At 41.8% G+C, this 19,951-nt stretch overlaps 1 protein-coding gene across 3 annotated transcripts in view; it reads left to right on the forward strand.

Annotated features, from left to right (window-relative positions):
- phkb (phosphorylase kinase, beta) overlaps positions 1 to 19,951 on the forward strand; it is a 120,015-nt gene that overhangs the window by 20,145 nt on the left and 79,919 nt on the right. For all 3 annotated transcript variants that reach the window (XM_078246997.1, XM_078247082.1, XM_078246914.1), the window contains 5 exons: positions 3,176 to 3,275; positions 7,150 to 7,257; positions 7,877 to 7,957; positions 11,446 to 11,561; positions 19,143 to 19,206. In XM_078246997.1, coding sequence (XP_078103123.1) covers positions 3,176 to 3,275; positions 7,150 to 7,257; positions 7,877 to 7,957; positions 11,446 to 11,561; positions 19,143 to 19,206 — 469 coding nt within the window. The remainder of the gene's footprint in view (positions 1 to 3,175; positions 3,276 to 7,149; positions 7,258 to 7,876; positions 7,958 to 11,445; positions 11,562 to 19,142; positions 19,207 to 19,951) is intronic.

Consider the following 19,951-nt stretch of genomic DNA (forward strand, 5'->3'; position numbering starts at 1 on the left):
CAGGTTAACCATGCAGGATGGGTTTCATGGGTGCAGGGTTAAATTTATCTTGAACTGCATTGTGTGTCGCCTCTTTGGTGGCACTCCATTTGTGTTAATTAATACAGATGAATTGGGATTAAGACTCCCTGCTTCAACTTTCAACTTTATTTTGTCCCCGGAGGGCAATTGGTTTTGCAGCAAGGTAAACAATACATGAAAAACAACATAGTCACACAATACAGAAGGAGATGGAGGGTGACGTGAATACCAGTGGGATAGAAGACCAACAATATCACATGACAAACAATCATCACCATCATCATCGATACGAACCACATCAAATTGCTAACTAAACTACACACTTTGCCAAGTGAATTGGGAGTTCCTACTTCCTCCCTCGGCCGGCTTGGTCTCTAGTTCTGCGACATGATGCTCTAATTGATACACACAGTATCCTCTTTTAGAGCTGGCCCGTGTCCATCCTGGGGTTAGCTCCAGTAGGTACTGCAGTTTGAAGCTGCACTAAGCGACTTTGCACCAGCCCCAAGTGGAAACACAAAGAAAACTGACCACACATTTTTGAAAAATCAACACACCAAATTCACCATTCATTTTGTTGCTGTGTTTTTGGTATTTTAAAAAGACTGGAAAAAAAGCTCTAACTACTGCTCTGTGGGTTAAGCGAGCGGTCATTTACCTAGAGACAATGTCACTCTGGAGCCAATAAACCTAAATTCTTGGTGTGTAGCTGGAGGTGATGAACACATGTAGTCATTTTGACAGAGTGCTTGCTTGCTCCTATATACAGTGAAGGAAGGTTACTTTTGATGAGGTATGCCTCTGTTTAAAATTATTGTATTTTGTTCCAAAATCTGCAGCGGAGATTTGTATATTTGTTATATAAGTTGAATGAGATAATGTAACTGTGCAATAAGGCTAGAATGTATTAAATTTGTCCAGCACCACGGCAAAAGTGATGTAAAAATAACACTAAAATGTATGGATAAATACACATATAATGTGTTTATATAGAGCATTAGAACAAAGAACAGATCAAGTAATCTTTAATTACACCGGTTTACGGTTCTGCCCCCTGTATCCCTTCTCCTTTGAGTTTTGGATTTGTTCCACTCACTTCTATTTCATGCTTAATGACCCTGCGCTCTAATCTGCCTCTGTCATTTGAAGGCTTTTCTTGACACTTCGAGATTGTTGGTTCAAGGAGAACACTTTTCACTTTCACTGAGAACCGTGTAAAAGGCCCCAAACTTCTGGTTGATTAGCTTCAAGGGAAAAGAGCACTTCCACGAAATTAGCCCAAAAGGATGAAGAAAAAGATGGAGAGAGAGAGAGAGAGAGAGAGATTGAAAGGATGGATGGAGACGGTGAGGAAAAGGGACGATACGGAGAGAAGGAAGTACTCAAGGTAGAGATATGCAGTGGGAGTTAGAGAGGGAGGTGGGCAAAGGGAGAGATAAGAGACAGGGAGAAAAAAAGATGGGAGATGGAGAGAAAGACTGGGTGAGGGAATGACATGGAGGGGCGATGACAGAGGGAAAGAGAGGGCTAAAAATAGAGTGTACTGCAGTGATGTGACCAGCGGCAGATCTCAGTCATCAGTCATGGCTGCCTCCTATTAGAATTGTCACTGGGATTTAATTAAGATGATTCTCATCTGACAGGCTTGGCTAGTGCCATTACTTACTTCACGCCCAGTCGCTGTGTGTGTGTGTGTGTGTGTGTGTGTGTTTGAGTGTGTGGAATTTGGATTTGCCACAAACTCCTAGTAGACATGATGAGTTTTATTCTCCACAATGCCCAGTCACATTTTCTTCTTTATTAGGTTACATTTGATTTGTTATAATATTAATATATTTTTTGAATGGGGAGTGGGTTGTCAGCTTCCAGGACTAAGATGAGTCTCTCATATTTTCTTGTAGTTGTCTACGCAGCGCTGTGGGGATAGGTCTGGCAATGTGAGACTAGTAGGTGTCTAACCTTGCTGACACCCATTGCATTTTGCTGATTAATTGTAATAAAATGTGAAGAGCTGGGTATGTTACTGTAACCCCTGGCCAGTGTTGGAGCCCCTCATGAATATTACTGTGTTGAAAACGTGTAGTAACAGTAACAGTAATGAAGGTCCTAAAAACAGGAAATTGGTAGATAAAAAGCTGCCTTCTGCTGTATCCTCTGCCTGCCATCACTTTTGATGTGGAGGGTCACATCTAAAAGAGAGTATGATTAATGTACTGTTTACCTCTGAAGTTTCACCTCAGTGGCTTGGCTTTCCTCTGTCGATACCCAAAGTCATTATTAACATAACCTTTGTACTGTGTATCTGAGATCTGCCAGCCCCATCAGGAATGTGCTGACTCCCACTGCGACCATAGTCTCGCATTGCCAGACCTTCAGATCTCCACAGCGCTGCGGAGGAAGGTTTGGCTAGTCCACACAACATTCCTCGATAGGAGAACAAATGGTCTTTGAAGGTCCCATGGCATGAAAATTTCACTTTATGAGGGTTTTTAACATTAATATGAGTTCCTCCAGCCTGCCTATGGCCCCCCAGTGGCTAGAAATGGTGGTAGGTGTAAACCGAGCCCTGGGTATCCTGCTCTGCCTTTGAGAAAATGAAAGCTCAGATGGGCCAATCAGGAATCTTCCCTTTATGACGTCATAAGGGGAAAGGTTACCTCCCCTTTCTCTGCTTTGCCCACCCAGAGAATTTGGCCCGCCCATGAGAAAGAGAGAGACATCATGGCTTTCAAACGAGCAAAGTGGCAGTTGGTCAAGGCCACATCCCACCTTGCCCCCCCTCTCTCCTTCCCAATAGCTACAGACACAGAAATGGAACATCCTAAGGAAAGCTCATTGTGGGACTGGCTCTAGTGGCTTTGGAATTAATAAAGAGGAGTAAACATAAAAGCACATTAAATGTCAGGCAACTAATTCACTGGGCAGCTTAGGTGACGATCCCACAAAGAAGTAATGAATTATGAACATGGTAGAAAGGGTAGAGAACCGTCTTTTCAGGTCCCAGATCCGGTTGTTTGGTCTGCACCACAGTTCAATTGAAAGCTCTGACAGCCCAAAGTAACCAAACCAAGTGGTGAAACACACCAGAGTCTGTTTGTGCCCCCTAATATAGGGACTTGTGTTGACTTGTATGTTCTCCCTGTCCCCCATGCAGACGCATTGATGACGATATGGGGCGAACCCATGAATTGGAGCATTCTGCCATCAAGTGCATGAGAGGGATCCTCTACTGCTACATGAGGCAGGCTGATAAGGTGAGTTTTTAGCCACACTGCATGTTTGCATAAAAGCTCCCTGCAATTACACACTGTATTACAGAGGTGTAGATCTGAGCTGCGAGTCATCAAAGCCACACGGAGCTGGATCACTGGACACATTGGGTTCCTCTTTCATATCATCACATACGACAATGGGAGCCGGTTGTTTTAGTCCTAAGGGCTTAATAACCGACAATCTGTTCATTGCCAAAGACTTTTACTCCGCTTGGGAAATTTCACACCACATCTGCACCATCAAAGCTGATGCATGTGCATGATTAAGCTGTGAATAAAAAATGGCAACACACATCCATTTTGCATAACCAAAGCAGAACCGTCTACGTTCTTTTTATGCTGTTTCTTTATTCCTCACAAACATTTTTTATTAGCGCAGCTGGCTGTGTCTGTGTGTACGTCCATGTCTACACTGTGTGCCTTTAAAAAGCCTTTCTGTTTCATCTTGCCTCAACCTTGACGACCTAATTTAGGGGAAAGCTTTCCCATGTTTTAATTACAAAGCTGCGTTTACACAGTTAATTACACAGAGCAGCGTTCGTTACGGCCCTGTCTCCAATACTTCCCGAGAACATGGCATTTCTAATGGAGACGTGACACAGGGCCACTGCTGGGCAAATATCACAGAGAAAATACAGCAGCTGGGCCCCACTGTAGTGGCGTGGTGTATAGGGACAATCTTCTAAAGTAAAAAAAAAGTGTTTTTAGTTGGGAAAAACGATTAGTAAAAGTCACTTTGTCAGTTGGTAAGGTTCATTTTATTTGTCTGTATACCCACAAAGGAAGCCAGAAGATGCAAGGGGTATAATGCTCTTATTTTCAGCCAAAAGCATTGGACTTCAACACTGGAGACAGGTTGTTACTGCAGGTTTAGCCCACTAACACATTTGCATAGGTCAGGGAAAGTCAGCAGTGTTTGGATACTTGAGGAAAAACTAATGAAATATGTTGTGATTGTTTTGCAGATGCCTGTAGTAGAACACTTTAGTAGAACATTGTGTTTCCAACAAAACAGGAACAGGAATATAGAAACTCACCCAGGTAAACAGGATACAAAAATCTATTTTAAGGTTGTTAGCTAATACCACAAGAGCTGCTATTTGCCTTATTTAAAGAAAACACCTGTTCTGAAAACATCCATATCTATACCTTTAAATATGATGACACTCACTCCCCCTTACTTGCACTTGTAGTATCACCTCTTGCTTTGCAGTATCTACACATCCTTCACAACAACTCCACCATCTTTGCTATTCCAACATCATTTCACTTAGGCCTACCTCTTCACTGCTGGAGACTTAAAGCTGCTCTAATTAATGTCTTTATATTAACAATGGATTAAATAACTACATCGTAGTGTGAAAGGTGTCTCCTGTCATAACTAACCCTCAGAAAATGATCACCTGACTGCAGAATCATTCGGCTCTATGGAGCATTTTTTAGCACATGTGACTCGTTTCAGTCGTACAGCTGTTGGTTCATTTTCACCGCTCTCATAGTGTCGTTTTGGCCGAATCATGCAGCTGTTTTCAGCAGTAAAGCTCTAAAAGACACTCTGTGGTACCTGTACTGCACCAAGTAGCTATCAGACAAAGTTGGCAAGTATCTGGTGAACATAGTGGGATGTTTGACAGCTAAACAACCAGATATACATATAGTTTCCTCAGGAGGCGGTAGAGACCAAAATGGAGCTGAAAGGAGAGTGAATATTGGACTTGCATTTGTGTCATGGACACAAACACGACTCCAAATGAAAGTACACAAGCCACTGTTTGCTAACTAGTTCGTCATATTAACTTTATAAGGTGATAATATGTCATCTGTGTGGCTGGCTGTGTTCCTTGTTATTGGTTTGATGAGATGCAAGAGTTTTGTGTTGGCAATAGATGTAAAATAAATGCATGAAGTACAATTTCCTATTACAGGAGGAGCAGCAGACATTGAAGTGTTTCAGTAATTTGAAGCTTGCATTGGCGCATTGCAGCACTCGAAACAATAAGCAACATCTGGGGCCTCTCAGCATATCCCGAGAGTTGAGCCACTTGACACCGTGGCTCTGCTGGAGCGAGAATCAGAGAGGCCGCTGCACAGAAGTAGCTTTTATCGAAACACAAACAGCAGTAACTATTGTTAGCTGCTTACGGAGGTAGCTCTTTCACTCACTATACACTACATACACACACACACACACACACACACACACACACACACACACACGCACGCACACGCACACTCACATAGTAGTCACTGTGGGATGGCAGGAAGTAGAGCAATTTGAGTAAAAGTGGGACAGAGGGTCTCCACTATGACCTGACTAGGAGAGAAAGAGAGCGAGAGAGAGAACAAGGTGGGCGGAGGTAGTGTGCCAGAGGAAAGAAAAAAGAGGAAATACAGGGAATCTGAAAAAAGAGATAAAGACAGAGACCAAGTGGGACAACAAAGAGAGTGAGTAATAGAAAGTACTGGGAGAAGTGAGGTAGAAGTGAGGCGAGGGAGGGGGAGAAAAATAGAGACAGTGAGGGGCGCTTGATGATGGAGAGAGCAGTGAAAGAGGTGTAGAGAAGAGAAACAAATGAGGTAAAAATGGGACAAAGGGACAATTATTTATAACTCTGCGCGACGGAGCTGGCAGCCCAGCCGTAATTTGGGGTGTAGTCGAGTTGATGCAGCACACACAAAGCCAACCAACAATTCTCTGAACACAAAACTTACTCGACTTATGTGTTCTTGGTTTTTATGCGTTTGTTGTAAACCAAGTCATAGTTCGGCTGCCCTAAATCTGACCCTTATGTGTTTCAGAGCAGACTGTGTTTTGTTGGACAGTTTATCTTCCTGGGTTATTGCTCATAGGACAGACAGTTTATTTTATCAGACAAACAACAGATTATATACAGTATGTTTGGTATGTTTCATTCAGTGTTTATGGATTGATGAAGTCCTGCATTTTGGAAAGCTGAACATTGCCTTAAAGTCAGGCTTAGCAGTTACAGTTCCGTTGGAGGCCCTTGTACTTAAAGTTAGTTTGAACCTAGATGTTCTCAAGTCTGAAATATTGCAGTGAAAATATTTGAAACTGCCTAAATATTTTGATTCTTTGAAGCTTTTGAAACTATATTTGTATGGGTATGATAGATAAAGTTGAAGAACTTAAAGGTATTGAAGTTTTAGATGAAGTGGAGGCACTAAAACTAGTTGAAGTGGCCCCTCAAACAGGAGCACTGAAAGAAAGGAATTCAGGAGTCAGTTGAAGTGCAAGCATTAAAAGTAGGCTAAGTGGCAGTTGAAACAGAAGCGCTGAAAGAGGTTCAAGTGGCAGATGAAATTTAAACACAGGATGTGCCATTTCTGTGTCTGTAGCTTTAATGCTATTGAGGAGGAGGGGGGGGGGGCAAGGTGGACCAACTGCCACTTTGCTTGTTTGAAAGCCATGATGTCTCTCTTTCTCATGGACGGGCCAAATTCTCTGGGCGGGCAAAGCAGAGAAAGGGGAGGTAACCTTTCCCCTTATGACGTCATAAAGGGAAGATACCAGATCGGTCCATCTGAGCTTTCATTGTCTCAAAGGCAGAGCAGGATACCCAGGGCTCGGTTTACACCTATCACCATTTCTAGCCACTGGGGGACCATAGGCAGGCTGGGGGAACTCATATTAATGTTAAAAAACCTCATAAAGTGAAATGTTCATGCCATGGGACCTTTAATACACAAGGTTCCCAGTTATGTGTTGTTGAACGTGTTCAAGGCTGCTACTGTGGTATACTGTACCTTTGCTGAGGAAATAAATCTATCTCCCTCCCTGCTGACCTTTGACCTCTCTTTTCATCCTGTCCTCTCTGTTTCTGTGTATCTCTGCCAGGTGGAGCAGTTTAAACAGGATCCCAGCCCCTCCAAGTGTCTGCACTCTGTGTTTGACGTAGACACCGGTGACGAGGTTCACTCCTACGCCGACTACCACCACCTGCAGGTCAGCCATCCAGCACACAAGTGCAGAAATGAGGCAACCCTCAATTGAAAAAAAGGAAAATGTGTTTTTATATATGCATATACAAAGTGTGTTTTTTAGATAGTAGTTTTAAATGTTTCATTTCTTCAGCCCACTCTCTGCATTGCATGCATGTGCTGTTGGATAATTGACTTGTCCTCAGAGGTGGATGTGCATTAAATTGGCACTAAAACGACTTATTCCTCTGTCAATTGTATCGACAGAGGTCAATTTGGTGTGTAACGTTTGGACGGAAACAGCATTTCTAGTGAAGGGTGGCTAATACATCAAGAGAGCAAGATAGAAAATCAAAATGAAGATGTTGCAACAAAGAAAACCTCATAAGTCACCCAAGCTGTATAGACACGTACTGTATACACATTAAGTCCTTGGCTGTGATTGCTTCTCCAACAACTTTGCCATGAAACAAATTGCGTTATTGATGATAGCAGTCCAATGCCAAAGGCCTAATAGCTATTCTAAAGTTCACGTCTCAGTCTCTACTCTATGTAGGAAATCAAAGACACAGAGTACAAATGACATGTCATTTTCTTTAATGGTATCTTATCCACTCTGTCCTTCCCGTCTGTCATTTCTGCAGATCGATGCCGTTTCTCTGTTTCTGCTGTACCTGGTGGAGATGATCTGCTCTGGTCTGCAGATCATTTACAACACAGATGAGGTAAACAACACACTAGAATGACTGCCGAGGTGATCGATACTGGGAAACTAGGGAGTCCTGTTTATTGGTTTGATATTTCTCTGGCTAATCCACCAGCAGCAATCAGTATCCATCTTAAGTCCCAGACACTTCTTTTCTTATAAAGATAATCACACATTGAACAAAAATACATTTCCTCATGCAGAATGTTGTTTCCTGTGCAGAATGCTTCTGTCAATATTACATTTACTGTATATATTTCTGAATGTTTAGAATTTGTTTTTGGAGTGAAAATCAGTTAAACTCACTGAACCAAATCTAATGCAAAACGTAGTCTCAGCTGTACTTAATTGTTAGTGCTAATGAGCAAATATTAGCATTACGATGATGAAAACGGTTACATTATACCTACTAAAAATCAGTACTGCTATAGCTAGGATCAAGTGCAGCGACACAGCTGCTAGCATAGCTGTAGACCTTTAGTTTCTCTGTTCATTCACAGCGTGTATCTTTGAGCACTTTCAATCCAAAATATATATAGTATATAAAGCATTGTTATACTCTACGGTAACCTATTTTGAAGCATCTCTAAACTGCAGTCTGATGTTTACAAGAAACGTGTGCCCTATTTGAGTCTGTATGCGTGCACATAAAAAAATCCTGTTGTGAAAATGTATTGCTGAAAATGTTTTATTCTAAAACAAACTGTGGCACCTAATGAGATTCATAAGACTTATTTTATGTGATGCTACCTAAGATGCAACCAGATGCTTTAAAGTGAGAGCAAGGGTTTTCTAAAGCCAGTTAGATGTACCCTAAATCCCCTACGGATATCCTAGAGCCGACACAAATGCAGGATCAGGGCACAATATCTCACTTTTATAGCTCAGCTCACATTTATGTTTTTGCTGAGCTGCTGAATTGACTCTTAACAGGGAAACGTTTAGATGATTTCATTGTGGAGGCTTAAATGTCCTCGTGGGAATTAAACCGGTAACGTCTTATTTGGCAGCACCAGGCTATTACTGAAAAGCAGCTTTGAATGGTTTTCTTCAGAGTTTGGTATATCTTTCCGGTGTCATTTTTGAATCTGCTTTATGTTGGTCTCCTAATAAAACAACAAGGCAACTTGGCCGTTAAGTTTACACACTGTGCTGTTTATGGTGTGGCCCAGAGGAGCTTTTGGAACTTCATTAATTCTGTTAGTTTTTATAGTCTGCTCATTCTGAGCTTTACTTACCGCCACAGAGCGGTGAAATTTGTGCCTGCCGCTGGTAAAGGAATCTATTTGTTTACTGGATCGGGCTTAAAAGAGTAAGGACATGGTAAAACATTTTGCTACTAACCAATTAGTGTGTGCAGTCTTCACTTTGTTTACATAAAAAGCTCCCTAATAACCTCTCATTTTTCTCTATTTCTCACTCGTGATGGCAAACAAATTGACAATGCAACTTTTGTTATGAGGGCAGTCCTGTTTGCTCAGCAGGCTTATTATGCATGTTTAAACACTGCTTATTAGGTTACATAATTTAAACTGATGCAGACCCCCCCGCCCATCCTTCTATTAAAGGTGCAGTAGGTAAGACTTATAAAACTACCTTTCTGTCATATCTGCTGAAACTGACCCTATGTTCCAGTAAACATGAAGCAGGTCTCTAACTGCGTGTCAATCACTGCTCATGCACACGCATTCATTCTCCCTTGTGGGGGGAGGGGCCTAGGAGACCGTTTGGGCTTTAGCGGAAAGGGGGGGAGGGACTGAGAAGTTGTTGATGTTCACATTTTTTGGCTAAGTCCTGGATCTTCACAATCCTACCTACAGCACCTTTAACTAACATCAGATCCAGTGAGCAAAAGGACTTGTGATGTGTGTTTGAAAAGCGTTTCATTTGGACTAATCACCTTGTTACGGTATAATTTATTATTTGGTTGATGGCTCAGTCACTGCTTAGGAAGTCCATTGGCGTTTACTTGTCTGAGCTGAAAGCTGCATTGCAGTACTTTTTTTTTCTTGAGGTAGGTGGTATAGAAAGGCTGCTGCGTGTCCTCTGAGAAGATACACTATCGAACTCCTTCCAGATGCTATTATCAGTCTCATGCAGCATGAAATGGGGCTTCTCATTAGCCTGTGTGTACTACAGTTTGTGTTTTTTCAGAGTGCTGCACATAGGTAAAAGCAGCAGCACATATAGTATGCTTCTGCAAACGTGCCCATGTGCGCAAACCACCTCCAAAGGGTAAAAAAAAGAAAGCAGAACTGGCAGGGACTGTCTACTGGCGGCAGGGAGACAGAGAGGTTTGTTTGGCCGGTGGGCAGTAACATTCATTAAGATACCATTAAGATACTAAAAAGTTCCCCTAATTAATCACTCCACTCATAAAACCCCAAAGAGGAGAACCAGCACACCTTTCTCTCTTTCAGCCTCCTCTGCTCTGCTCCCTCTCTCCTTGCCCTCCTTTACAGACTGGCCTATTTAAGTCCTACACAGGTTGTATCTGCTTCTCTCTATCGTTCTCTTTCACACTCTCTCTCTCTCTTCCTCTCCCCGCACTTTGTCATTTTAGATTAAATCTACCATCAGTCAAGCATGCGCACACACACACACGCACTGCCACTTTCAGGTCTTTTTTAATGATTCCACGCCTTTAAGTCATCGAACATTTTATATGTCATCTCTCCCTTTTTAGCTCTTTTCTAGATGTGTCTATTGATTTTGACTTGTCTCTCTTAGACACAGAGTCTCCGTAGCCGCTTCGGGGCAGGTGATAGATACGAGACGCTCCCTAGCTCTGCTAATTACGACTTTAAAACCACGAGGCCATCGTTTCGTTTGGTGATGAAATCAAGGACACTGCGGATGATTTTTTAGTCTGTAATGAAAGCGCTCATAATAAAAACTGTACTATAAATGAATGTTGCAATGTGTGTCCATTCAGTGACGTGTCATTGGCAGTTGACAAGTCAACAAAGCCATAGCCTCACATACTGCCCCATTAATTACACCATGTCTGTAGCTGCAGGGACAGTTTGATGAGGAATCAGCTTTGTTCTCTGTCTATACTTTAATAACCCATATAATGAGAGGGAGAGTTACACACCTCATCCCAGATCAATATCAAAGGTCACTCATTACTGTATATATGTACGTAAGTGTGTGTAAGGCTGTGTGTGTCTAAGTATGTCTACCACCGGCAGCCCTGGATCTATGAGTGCACGCATGTGTGTCTGTATGTGTAAGATAGGCAAGGCAAGGCAGCTTTATTTGTATAGCACATTTTAGCAACAAGGCAATTTAAAGTGTTTTAAAACTGCTAAAATTGAATAAGACAGATATGAAATAAAAGTTACAGTGCACTGTAAGAAATGAACAATTACTTCTAAAACATAAGTTTTTTTTAGAAAGTTTTAGATAGAAGTATCTAGAAAGAAGATACTGTGAATGTGTACATGTGTATTGCATCCATAATGTCCCATGCCTCCCTGTGTTTGATGTGTTTTCTGTGTGCAGGTTTCCTTCATCCAGAACCTGGTGTTCTGTGTGGAAAGAGCCTACAGAGTGCCTGACTACGGCATGTGGGAGAGAGGCAGCAAATACAACAACGGCAGCACTGAGCTGCATTCCAGGTCAGTCAAAGGCTCAGCAACACACAAAGAATATTCCAAATAAATGTACTGAATAGTAGAGCTCAAATGTGGGTATTTACAGGTAGTTATCAAGGGAAACTGCTAAATGCTAATATCCAGTCTCTTTAAACACTTTTACAACATGTTTACAACACACGTATACAGACGTGAATTGATCAAACTAAACTACAGAGAAAGTCGGAATAACATAGGTTTTATTTTCTCCTCGGTGTCTCTGGGAAGCACACTGTAGCAGAAATGTATATATGCACATTTCACTGTTGCATGTTAGCTTTTTTGTTGAATTATTGATGCCCATGCCAGTGCAGAGTGTGTGGGTGTGTGTTACCGTTGGCTACGTGCCTAGCGTGTGTGGTCTCAATTACGAGCTACGCTGAAACGGAGAAAAACGAAGGGAACGTCACGAAACAAACCAGGAGGAGGAGCTGAAATGAAGTAGTGAAGTTAGTCAGGAAAAAAATCTAAAACAACCATGTGGCTAGTGGAGAATCTGATTGGATGGCAGCTTTAAAAATCTACAAGATGTGTTGGCTGGTAATCACATTTTATTTATTTTAAACCCTGATTATATGACTGGAATATTTGGTAAACTATAACAGCAATCTTTTGATATACAAACTCTATAATAACAGCTTTTCTTTGGCCATTCATTTTAACTGGTGGATGCCTCCAAATTATTATTTTTATTTTAGCGCTATCTTTTATGTCTTTTATGTATTTTTTATTGTCTTAAAGCTAACTTTCATCCAATTTGATCTGTGAAATGAATTGGTGGCAGCTACATGATCAGTGATCTAAATCCACGCTCCACTTCTGGGATTTCTCCGTTGCTGATGGAAATTCCACCAGATTTCACTCATTTAGGCCGGATATCCGTTGCCTTGGGCTTTCTCTGTGTTGGCGTTCTAACCTCTGGTGGATTTCTGAGGACTATGGTTAACTGCTCCTCAGATCTCTGCAGGGTAAATCCAGACAGCTAGCTAGACTATCTGTCCAATCTGAGTTTTCTGTTCCACGACTAAAACTACTTTTGAACGTACACGTTCCACCAAAACAAGTTCCTTCCTGAGGCTATTTAGCAGAGGCACCGTGGCTCCGTACGGCAGAACACGTTTTTCTTCCATTTCTCCCCGTTTGTTTTCATGACTTTTTAAAAGCCCTTCTAGGGACGGGCATTGGGAATTAGCAATAGCTATACATGCTGTGATGCTGTACACTGGAGATTTGTTGCACAAATGTCTATGTATAAGCATCTGTCCCTATTCAAATAAACATGAAATGAAAAATAGCCAGACCCTCCTCAGCAGCGCTGTGGAGGAAGGTCTGGCAATGCGAGACTACTTGGTCAGCTACATCTTCATCCGAGGTTATGTTAGTGCTGATTTGGGTTTGGCAAGGACTTTCTGGAAAACTGCACATGATAAAACAGCACTGTCCTTAGCCAGTGAACTTAGATTCCAACGAGTTTTTTGTTACGTTCTCCTAACTGATATATACTTCAAGGTTTGAACAGGCCTCCCTCTCCTCCCTTAGTGTCTTGATAAAGATCCTCAATGTCTGCCATTGCTTATCTCTGCGAAGCATTTTTTTTCTTTCTCCAACAGTCCAAGGCTATTGGCAGCAGCTTGCCAAGATACCCTTGAGAAAAGATAACACATTTGATGTAGTGTAGAAGCCCTGTGTCTTGCGCTTCTTGTATTTCTTCCCCTTGAGGTCAGGCTTTGGATTTCCACAAATAGTAACCTAGCTTATACATGTTGTTGCGTAATTAACATTATGTACGCGAACAGTGAACTGTGGCAGAGGCAGATTTAAAAAAAAAAAATGGTTCCATGTAAACAAGATCTGTGTAAATGATCAAATTGAGCAGTCATTTCTAGTCCAAGAGTGCCAGTGGGCAGAGGAAGGCTCCGTGGAAATGAACAGGAAAGGATGTGTTCATTTTGGCAGAGTATTCATATATCCATATCAAATAAAATTATTGCTTCTGCCTCATGTTTATCATCACAATCAGTCAAATTGTTAGACTGGAGTGTTTTATTTAAAGTGATGAGTTGAACATGGGGACATTTTATAAAAACAGGACTGTGCTCATAAGTTCATAAAGATGTCATCGTTATCTGTCATTCATGATTCAATTTTTACATTCATTTTACAACAGTAAAGATTTTATCTGTATTGAATGTGCTGTATTATACTGTATGTAATTATTATTCTGTATGTTACCATCCCTTTATATCATGGCCAGTCAATACTGGTTTACGAACTGGGCAACGTAGGCAACTAGCTGAGTGCCCCTAGTCTGGCTATCAGCAGACCAAGCTCCATCGTTTAAGATTGAACATTAGTCTGGGGAGTCTTCTCTGTATTTTCTACTGCACAAGAGGTGTGATCAACAGGCACAGTTCAAATGACTCTGTACGCAATTGGATAGTCTTTCAACCAATCAGACCAACGATCCAGGTGACGTAGCAGCTACAGCGGCATCAACGGGTTCCTGCGCTTCAGTGGCCGCCATGTTGAATGTAAACAAGAAGCTGCTTGGTCACTTCTCTATCGTCATCGTGTTAAACCCGCCAATAGCGCGCCAGGTGGATAAGCCAGTTTGTGATTGGTCCCCGCAAAATTGTAACGGAAGCAGGATAGATAAATGTACAGGTTACAGTGATCCAGTTCCTTGTGGTTTTGAAGCAGTGTCTGGTAGGAGTGGAGTGGTGGCGAGAGTCAGGTCCAGGTGGAAACTGCAGGCACAATAGATGGAATTAATGATAGAAATATACAAGCAGAAACAAACAAATCAAAGTGGCTTGAATGAGACTAACGGTGAAGTATTGTCTACGATCTGATGGTGAGTTAAGGAGGAACTGGGTATATGGAGCGGAGGTTGACACCTGACTCCCGCACACCTGGCTCCACGCTTGCAATTAAGACACAGACAGACCGAGAGAGAGAGAGCGAGAGAGAGAGAGAGAGAGAGAGAAACAGAGCACTGCTACTCAGAGGCAGCAGGCCTGACAATCTTGTGGCCCTGTTTTGTAGAGGGGCCCTGTGTCAGAATCTATGTCAGACCTTAAAGCTGCTCTAATCGATATTTTTATATAAACAATGGATCAAATGTGTATGTGTAATGTGAAGTGGGTCCCTCATAGGGACGAACCCACAATAATTGTCACCCGATTGCAGTTAATGGAGTGTTTTAGCGTCTTTCAGCTAAGTGTTTTGTTTTTACGTTGGTTCAGTCTCCCTGCTCATATCAGCCTGTTGCCAGCCACAGCAGGCAGCTGTTTTTAGTAAAAAAAAAACTCTGATAAATCCCCTGTATGCTAACTCTCCAGCACCAAATAGCTAAAAGAAAAAGCTAGCATCTAGCTGGTGAACACAATGGAGCATTTAGCAACTAAAGAGCCAGATATTTCCCTCAGGAGTTGGTGGGGACCAAAACAGAGCTAAAAGGAAAGTGAATTTTTGAACAGTCATGTTTCAGGTTGCCTGAAACATGACTCCAAATGAATGCTAATCTTTGTCTGTACCTGTTTTACGTGTAAACAGGCAACTCTTAGCACACACATTTCCTCACATCAACTTTATAAGGTAATAATATGTCAATGTTGTCTTAGTTGTCTTGCTTGTTTTGCTGCCACCAAGTGGTCAAAACTGTCAGTTAATGAAGATTTGCATTTGAATCAAAATGCACACACTTTTTCTGGAGCTTAAAACTATTTTGCATGTTGCTGATTATTTGGTAGAGTATGAAACGTTGGTCACTAGATAAGGTGGTCGTATTTTGATGTATATTTACTGTAAGAGTAAGAGAATGTTGTTAAAGTATGAGCCCATGGACTAACAGTCTACAGCAACATTTTCATCATGCGAATCTTTATCTACAGCTGTCAACTGAAACTGTTGCATCATGATACTGTTTTGGTCCTGTTTCCTGGTATCACTTTTGTTAACCTCCTGTTTCCCCACCAAGCATCATATCTCCTCTGTTTCTGTGTGAGGGGTGCTGACAGCCTTGCTGACCTGTGTGTGTGTGTGTGTGTGTGTGTGTGTGTGTGTGTGTGTGTGTGTGTGTGTGTGTGTGTGTGTGTGTGTGTGTGTGTGTGTGTGTGTGTGTGTGTGTGTGTGTGTTTGAGCAGAGCTCTTTTCCAGGCTGAATTAGCCAGCCATGCTCTGTATTTTAAGCATTGATTCAGGCTTCACTAATGGTATTGAATGCATTTCCATGTGTCAGCAGATCTAGCAGCAGTCAAAGCCAAGTTCCCCCTGCAATTTCCCCCCCCCCTCATTTTCTTTTCTAGGGAAATCTTGGCCGGGTAGAAAGGGAAACAAAATGACAGTGAAATTGATTCACTTTAAGCATCGCAATCACAGTAGCCAGCCAGTGTGAAATTTAGTACTAGTTTTTTGTTAAAGAGATCCATTATCTGAAGTAGACCTCAATATCTGGGACCCTTCATCTTTACTGAATCCTAACATAGCAGTTTAAAAGACCAATATGTAATACTGACAGCAAGCATTTAAAATGGGTACTGAAGTCCAAATTCAAAATATTGGAGAGAGTTGTGTCCCCCCCCCCCTTCATCACCAGACTCGGCGCTCACGTGGGTTGCCAGGTTAAGAACGCTGACAAGATCAATTTGAGCTAGATGCTGGCTATGAGATTAAGCAATTCAGGTTCAGCGACTGCCGGCCTTACTACTTTCCAGACCCCGTTAACAATATAAATTAAATGGGGCGTCCTGGTAGCTGACCTAGTAGCTGACCTGGTAGCTGACCTGGTAGCGCATGGGCCTCATGTACCAAAACTCAGTCCTTACCGCAGCGGCCCAGGGTTTAAATCCAGCCTGCGGCCTTTTGCTGCATGTCTCCCCCCTTTCCTGTTAACTGTCTTATCAATTAAAGGCCAACATGCCCAAAAAATAATCATTAAACAATAAAAATGAAATAAACATATGCCCTTTCTTCCATAAAGATAATCACTTTGGCTAAGTTTATGTGTAGATGAATATAAATATTTGTTGTTGCAATGTATCTACAACATAATTTACTATAGCAGCTTGTCTATACACTGTACATTACACATTATGGATGCATGTCAGTTTGTAACAAAGTGGGAATCATCCATGAAGCTGGCAATCATAGCCACAAGAATATTCCATAACGTACCATACCATACAATGCAGAGCGGTCAATAGAGAACTATACAGTAATTAGGCTAGGCGGTTGTTTTGCCAAAGTAACTAACTTGAATACTTTATAATAATTTAATGTGAGTACCTGAATATTGAAATTACTTAAAATGCTCCAAGCTGTCTCCATCTTTCATATGCATCTCCAATATTTAACCGTGTTTTGTCTCTGGTCATGCTAGATGCCTTAGTTTGCCTAAGTTTTATTTAGAGATGCACCGATTGACCGGCTGGTGACCGGAATTGGCCGATTTTCACGTGATCGGCCATGACCGGCGACCGGCTAGTCAGTCTGACATATGCCGATTTTATGCCGGTCAAATGCTATAAATAAATAACATTGTAAAGGAGACCATACACAATGCATAGGAATTATATATAGCGTTCAACAATCGCCATTATATCGAATCAACAGCCTAGCTAGCAGGTGGAGAACACAAACAACTAAATCACCAGCTAACAATGAACTGACAACATAAGTTATGCGACTAAAGGCCGTTTTATGGTTGTGCGTAAACTCCACGCTGTAGCTACGGCGTCGCTCCTACGGCGTCGTGACCCTTTCGGAGTACTGCGTCGGGGTTGAACGCGTTTCTTTGCATCGCGGTGCATTTCACCGCCAGAACGCTAGGGGGTCAATCGCGAAACTCTTTGTTTAGTTGTGCGTTGGTGTGTGCCTCGAGCTGGCGTGTGTGTGTGTGTGTGTGTGTGTGTGTGTGGGGAGTGGGTGGTAGAGCGAGGGAGAAAGTGAGAGAGTGACGGCGGAGCAAGTAGTGACTCTAGAGTCTTAGTGAGAGAAACAAAGTGTCTCCCCTGTTCTTTCTGACCACGGTGAGAAATCTGGAGCAGGAGAAGTTAACCCTCTCCTTGATTTCATGTTTATGGAGAAGGAGAACCAGGACATGAGTCGGGGGAACTGCAACACTACCAAGCCACGGCTGAGCGACGTGTGGCCGCGACATGTAGTTAAGTTTTTCGAGAGGTGCACATCAGACTATCCATGACGCACACACACGATTTCCACTGGCTAGTTATCCCTCGGACAGCGAGTCTCTTTTTTTTTTTTTCTCTCACTTTTCCGCCGGGTGGCGTGTGTGCCCGCTCGCCACCCTGCATATTGGATGTGAAAAGAAGGAAATGGTTCTTCCATAACATTGCACTTTAGATGTGTATGAATTTCCAGGAGTAATTTATAAAGTTCTATTTCATAGTGATCGATTATCTGTTAACAAAATATTCTATGCAAAATGTAAAATGTTCTATTAACGAAAAGATAGAAAATAAATATTTGTGTGTGCTGTAAAGTGTTTTTTTATTTTTTTTTATTGATTCCATTCAGCATTGTTCCATTAGCATTTAACATCTCACATATATGTTTTCCACGTATACAAAACATACAAATATTTCACAGCAGGGATCAAACACAAAACTCAATAAACTCGAAATGAGTACATCTTTCACTTCAGTCCACATTTTCATTCCCCTCTTGTAAAGACCTTTCTCTCCTGGTGAAGGATAATGCCGAACTCAATCTTATGAACAATTGAACGATCCAAGTTTTTACCAAATAAAGTCTGTTCTCAATGGTTTTACAAAATCAGACCCAATTACTCCAGAAATTCTTAAATGTATCAGATTCTAGTCTAACTAAGAAAGTCAGTATTCCATCCTGTAAATGTTATATATTACTTCAACCCAATCCTCCATATTAGGTACTTCTGTTTTCAGCCACTTCCTGGTGATAGCTTTTTTACCTGCAACTAACATTACTCTGAATAAATATTTGTCCCCTGAATATATTAATCTCTGGTTCACTATTCCCAAGTACAAATCGAAAAATGTAAATGGAAGTTCCATTTTCAAAATGTTTTCCATGCATTTCTTTCGGCAGGTCAAACTCAATGAGAAATCGGAATCAGCCTAGAAAATTGTAATCGGTGCATCTCTAGTTTTTTTAGGTCGGGTAGAATCTATTTTTGTTGAACCAGTTATTTGCGTTGCTGCTTCCATTGCTGAGGCACGCTGTGGTCGTGACCAAAACAAAAACAGACGTTCCAGACCAGAGTGGACATTTCAAAGGAAAACATACCGGCTTTAGCATTGTTGTCAGAGAAGAAAGTATTTCAACTTAGCATGTTTCCTCAATATCTAATGACAATACAGTAAAGATATTACATATTGCTTTTTTAAGATTCAAGTGCGATTCTGAAGGCTTTTTAGGGAGAGCTGACAAATGAAAGACGCCATGGTTCCTATCACAGAACCACATTTGTTGTCATTTGTGGACATTTCACATCTGTCCTTTAGTGCATCACTGTCAGTGACATCTGCTTATTGCGTGTCGTGTCTCTGTTTCTTTCTTCTGCAGCTCTGTGGGCCTGGCTAAAGCCGCTCTGGAGGCCATCAATGGATTCAACCTGTTTGGAAACCAGGTATTTGAAGAATTCACCCCCCTCCTTGCACATTTCCTCCTCCTCATACGAATCCCAAGAGACACATGTATTTGTCTCTTGTCTAATCCTGTCCCATGGCACAAGATCACATGATAGATGGACAGCTTATTTTCTGATTCAAGGCCCATTACAGCTCAATACATCAGTGAGATATGCTCGATGCCTCCTGTGTGAAGACTTACCTGCATCAGGACCTGAATTTATGGAAAGCCACGTTTGTGTTTGGCTCAGTGGCCACAGTTGATGTTTGATCCTGGTTTCTCTCCGAATCTCCCTTACAATGTCCATCAGTAGATATGTTTCTATTTTTCTTGCCTGTGTGGAGGAAAGGACAACCAGGGAAATTCATTACATCTGCTAATGGATTAGAAAATGATGCCCTGCACTTAGCAAGCCTCCTCCCTTATTAACTTTTCTTCTTGGTTCTCTGGATATCTATTGCATCTGAGTATTTTTACGTGCGGGGCTGTCAGGATAAGTGTATATTAAAGTCTGTCTGTTTTTCTCTCCTGAAGGGTTTAACTGTGCCTGCAAATAGATGTTGTCATCAAGCTCAGCTTGTTGAAAGAATCAATTTATAGAGGTAGCTGCTTTATGATCCATGCTGTGTGGGGCCTCCGTAAGTGTGGGTGTCTCATCCAGTCTCTTGTCCATCTGTGGGAATGGAAGTGCTACAAGCCAGCCAGTAGCTTATTAATGATCTCTTCATTTCCCCGCTCACTCT

This window comes from Sander vitreus, chromosome 1, assembly GCF_031162955.1.
Source record: "Sander vitreus isolate 19-12246 chromosome 1, sanVit1, whole genome shotgun sequence".
NCBI lineage: Eukaryota > Metazoa > Chordata > Actinopteri > Perciformes > Percidae > Sander > Sander vitreus.